At 31.1% G+C, this 5,545-nt stretch overlaps 1 protein-coding gene across 1 annotated transcript; it reads right to left on the reverse strand.

Annotated features, from left to right (window-relative positions):
- Positions 1 to 276: 276 nt before the first annotated feature.
- LOC107936196 (protein NRT1/ PTR FAMILY 5.4) lies at positions 277 to 4,223 on the reverse strand. The gene is made up of 5 exons (XM_041091638.1): positions 4,055 to 4,223; positions 3,760 to 3,977; positions 3,418 to 3,669; positions 3,037 to 3,299; positions 277 to 1,454 (listed from the first exon to the last, which is right to left on the reverse strand). The coding sequence occupies exons 1-5, from the start codon at positions 4,170 to 4,172 to the stop codon at positions 569 to 571; spliced, it is 1,737 nt and encodes a 578-aa protein (XP_040947572.1). The 5' UTR covers positions 4,173 to 4,223; the 3' UTR covers positions 277 to 568.
- Between the last annotated feature and the right edge of the window lie 1,322 nt (positions 4,224 to 5,545).

Here is a 5,545-nt window from a genome sequence, read left to right on the forward strand (position 1 = left end):
TGCATTGCCAAGTAGTCAAAACACACAAAAAGAAATCAACTATCACTCTCCTTCTTTCCCAATCGACATTCATCCCTCTTTTAGCTAAGTGATATTTTGTTATTCTTGCTCCTTGTTCATTTGTGAAATAGAAGTGCTTATTGAATTTTGTAAAATACATTTTCGACGAATTATCCTTAATCTCAAACATACCAACATGATGATATTTTTAAACAGGTTCAAGGAAATAATTAAGGTTTAATACATATGAAATCAATTAATAAACACAACAAGATATTTTTAAACACAACCAACATGATGATAGGTTTGATATTCATGAACTCAACATATCTATGTTTACTTTATACAACTAGTATATAAAAAATGAGATATTACATGCATAATACTACCATGTATTTCACTTAAAATTAAAGGACCTAAAAGTATTAAAAACAGAAAAGAAAAAAGCCCTAACTAGTTTTGCATTTAAGCTTTAATTTGAGATTCTTACTTCCAAGTCCTAGTTGGTATATCTAAGATGTAAACTAGTGAGTATTTGCATATATTGTATATCTGGATATCATGTAATTTATACTCTAACATCCGAATACCCTTCCATTTCCAACTCTTTTCCTTCACTTATTTCATTATATTCTTCAACCTTTTTGTACTCAAAGGCACTAGAAATCCACATATAGACACATAGATTAATAGCACTCAACCCTGCTAATACCCAATAGAAGTAATTAAGATTTGAACGGTTCAGATTATCTCGCAACCATTCCTTTCCATGCTTTGAGCTGATCATTTGAACCACTGAGATGATTCCAGTGTTGACAAAGCTCCCAATTCCCACTATACTTATATAAGCTGCTGCTCCAATGCTTCTCATTTCTTCCGGCATTTGATCGTAGAACAGTTCTTGTAATCCGATGATGGTGAACACGTCTCCGATCCCAGTGAGTACATATTGCGGAAGTAACCACCATATGCTCATGGGGATCACTGCTTTCGGGGTGTCAATTAGGCCGTGTTTTCTAGCGGTGTTCACTCTAGCAGTCTCGACAATGCCTGCAACGACCATGTTAAGTATGGATACAAACAAGCCGATACCGATTCTTTGTAGCATGGTTATTCCTGTGGGGTTTTTGGTTAGCTTTCGGGCTATAGGGACGAAAACACAATCATAAACCGGGACCGCGATGAGGATGGTGAGGCCTACTAGGCTTTGGAGTGCCGCGGGAGGGACTTGGAAATTGGGGGCGAGGGATCTGGACATTGTGCTGCCTTGCTTGGTGAAAAATGTGTGTAATTGAGTTATCACTGCACAAAACATTAAGCAACTAACCCAAATGGGGATGAGTCGAAGTAGAAGCTTAACTTCTTCCACTTGGTTCAATGAACAAAGCTTCCATGGATTCCTGGATTTCCTCATCGCATCATCATTGTCAATCATCATTGCCTTGTCTAAAAATCTGCATTTCCAATCTAATATTAGTAATCATCATTTTCTTAAATTGAATATAAATATTAAAAAAAACATTTAAACTATAATTAAATTCTAAATGAAAATAATAATAAAATTCATTTTTAATGATCTTTTGGCTATTAATTGAATGAAAATATATAAATAGTAATTTTGTATTTGATAAATTAAAATTTTAAGTGTAGAAAAATTAAATACTGAATTTTTATTGTTAAATTTAATAAGTGATGAATTTATATTAGAAAATTATTTGGTAAATTAGTAAATATAAGTACGGAATACAGTCATGTTGTTTGATAAAAGTAAATACTGATTTTAATTATTTACTTTTTTAATTTTAATCTTATTAGTATAATATTTTATATTATTTTGAATAAAAGATACATATGATAATTTGAATATCTTTTTTTTTTAAATGAAGAGAAGGGATTGTATAAAATTGTAATTCCACGTCATCCTTATCTATTTACAATAGAAAAATGATAAATAAGATTTTTTTTCTCCTGATTTTTAGTATTTTTAGTTGGATTTGAAATTTTTGAGGAGGAAAAAATTAAAAATCAGGAGAAAAAATTCAATTTGTCATTTTCCTATTAAAAAGGGATAAGGATGACGTGGAATCACAGTTTCATACAAGTTTGAAAAGAAATAAATAAATTATTTGAAAGGTGTTTATAGATAAAAAAATATTTTAAATTATGTAGTAATTTAATTCTAATAGATTAACTTTGATATTAGATATTTTTATATAAACAGATGAGATGGAATTAATTTAGCAAGAGAATAGGATCTTATTCTAATTGTGTGAACATCAATCAAGATTTAGAAATTGGCTGGAAAATTACTAAACAATAAAAAAGGGGTAAACATAAAGAAATATATTTCATATTATTTAAATGAAAGTGGTGATTTTATTTCATTGATATAATTATACATAGATTCCTTTGCCTTTTTTAATTAATTAACTAAATAAAATCAACTTTATTTAATATATTAAATTATCTCAAAGTGGCTTATTTGATAAGGCTTGTAAGTAAATTATATTAATAAATAAAAATACACATTCCAAACCCTGTGATTATTAAATCATGATGTCCCGCTTTATCTTCAGTGCGGTGCGTTTAATTTTTCTTATCTCACGTTACAGTATCTAATCAAATTGATACATCTTTTGTCAATTTGATTTTTATTTCTTTTAGCTAAAATTGACCATTAACCTTCCAAAAATAATCAAATATTAACTTTTAATGATGCTGATGTGACAATTTGTATGATAATCTATGTGTGTCTTATATTAACTTAGCACTATTTATTTATCTAATTTTTCTCCCTCAAAACAAAATTTTAAAAAATTAGTGAATTGAATTTAAAAAATCAATTGATATTAAATATAAAATCAATCAATCAAAATAATCCCTACCCTTAATAGACTCATCAAAAAGGTACAATTTTGTACTTTTACTTATTAAAATTTAATTTTCTTCACATATTTACCATAAAAATGCCAAAATTGTAAGATTTTTTTTAAAATAAATAAAAAACACTTTTTTTTCGAAGTATGCGGGAGTTACCTAAATTGATTTGTACGGACCAATTTGGGGCCCATGGTTTGACCTGGGACCCTATCATCCTCACAACATATGCCCCTACTACCGTGCGACTCAGTCAACCGCCACTTCCTAGCCGCCGCGACGAAGACCTGAGCCACCCTGGTGAACGGACTTCCCGTCGGGCGCTGCTTTCTATACCTCTTCATTCCTATTAGAAACAACGCCAATGCCACCGCCAACGACCCTGCTAACACTCCAAACCCCGCCGCCCAACTAACATTATCCTACACGTCAATTCCCATCACTTTATATATTTTTTCTAAATGAAAAGAAAAGTAACGCTAGTTTACGGCACAATTTTTGACTTTTGAGTCATAATTAGTGGAAACGTTTTCATTTTACCTGGAGGTAGATGACGACAACAATGGCGACGGAGGCGCCGGTTACGATCCCTAGATACCACCAGTTGAAAAATGAGCTTTTAGCTGCCTTCTCTTCTGGGTTGTTTTCGTCGAACTGATCGGCGGCGAAGGTTTGAACGCACGGTTTATGGCCACCTTCACCTATGGCTAAAATGTAAAGTGCTGTGAAAAACACGGGTTTTCGAGAATGCGTAGGTATTACTGAGACTGATAAACTCAATAACACCATTCCCTGTAAACATTCCAATATTATTAATTTAAGCAAGCAACTAAAATATGCGGTATAAAGTCTGGGTATCAACAGTAACGTCTTTTAATTTACCAGGAAGTAGATGGAAGAGGAAGCAAGGATGGTCTTGAACCGGCCGAGATATGAATCGGCGACGAAAGCTCCGAGTAAAGGGAAGATGGCGGAAACGCCAACCCAAGTATTGACGTTCTTAGCGGCGGCGGCCACCGGCTGACCGAGGTTGTTGGTGAGATAAGTGATGAGGTTTCCGGCCAAACCATAGAAAGCAAAACGCTCTGCCATCTCAACAACTGCATCATCAAAACGGGTTAAAATACGTACAAGAGAAGAAACCCAAAATTGAAAAGAGAGGGGGGGATGGGTTTACAGATGACAAAAATGGCGGCGTTCCAACCACCTTTGGAGGTGTTTTTCTGAGAAGGGAGGTGCTTGCTGGGATTTTGATGGTCATTGTCAATGGCGACTGGAGTAACTGGGGCATCCATGTTGGAATTTGGGCAGGTGGAAACAAATGAGAACGTTGGGATACCCTTGGATGCTTTGCTCCAATTTATACATGTCAGACACCCAATTTAACTATTTCTTATACTATATTTACGTGTTGGTGTCAATTTAATTAAAAAATTATTTTTTTTAAAAATAAATACTATTATATATAAAATTTATAAAAAAATAATTATAAATCACCGAGGCTGAGACAAGAAATTAATGAATAATCTGGCTTTAGTCGTCCGATCTATTTGGGCATTTAACTCCATTTTATTTATTTTCTTTAAATATGCTCTATTGCCCTACTTTCTCAGGGTTTCTTTAATTACAATATAGTAAGATTTTTTATAATTATGGGTCACCAAGAAATAAATATATTTGTATTTAATGATTATAGATGTGTATTTTATTTGTAATTAAAATAATATAATTTTTTATTGAATTTCATGTGTTGGCATGATGATTAGAATGTCTATTGTCTCAAGTGTAGCTTTAGTTCAAGTCGCACTGAGTCGCCTTGTTGTCAAGGCTTTGCCCTCCTCTTGTATTCTTAAAGAGAATCCTAGAAAGTATTCAGAAGAGAAATTAGTTTTACACGGTTTTTAAACTTTTTGTATGATAAATATTTTAACAACCTGATTGTTAAATTTATTAATATTTTATTTGTGACACATGTAAATTTTTTATTGATCTCATGTCTCTATTATATCGATCCAAAATATTGTATTTGTAGTATATATTTAACGATTTAAATGTTAGATATTTTTAATTTACTTTGAAGTTATTTTGAATTTTTCATGTAAATTTAATAAATTTATTTGCAAAAAATGAAGCAAACATATTTATGAATATAAAATCAAACATATATTTGAATAGTTAAAAATTCATTTAAGGGCAACAATCATATAATTTTTAAGTTTTTTATACAAAATCAGGGATAGGAGATGAGATTACATGGTTCAAATTCGTATTAAACGAGTGTCTGATAAGCGTTTGAATCACCGTTCTATTCAAATCGAGACATATATTTTTAGTTTTAGATATAAGTAGCTAAACATAAAAGTATTACTAATTCATTATAATCCAACAACAAACAAGTTTTAAATTAAATTTAGACAATTTATTAAATAAGTTTCAAGCTATTCATAAATTAATTTATATAGAAATATTAATGAACTAAACCTATCTTCTATATTCAAGTTGAATTCATTTAATAAATCAACAACAATATTTTATTTTAAATAACCAAAAAAAAATTGAATGGTTCATTTAGCTTAGATTTTACTCAATGCCCTAACATGTGGACCGACTATAACAATAAATTGGCGTTTCAAGTTATATTAATTAAATAAGCAAATTTATTAAAAGA

This window comes from Gossypium hirsutum, chromosome D04 (assembly GCF_007990345.1).
Source record: "Gossypium hirsutum isolate 1008001.06 chromosome D04, Gossypium_hirsutum_v2.1, whole genome shotgun sequence".
In the NCBI taxonomy this organism is placed as follows: Eukaryota; Viridiplantae; Streptophyta; class Magnoliopsida; order Malvales; family Malvaceae; genus Gossypium; species Gossypium hirsutum.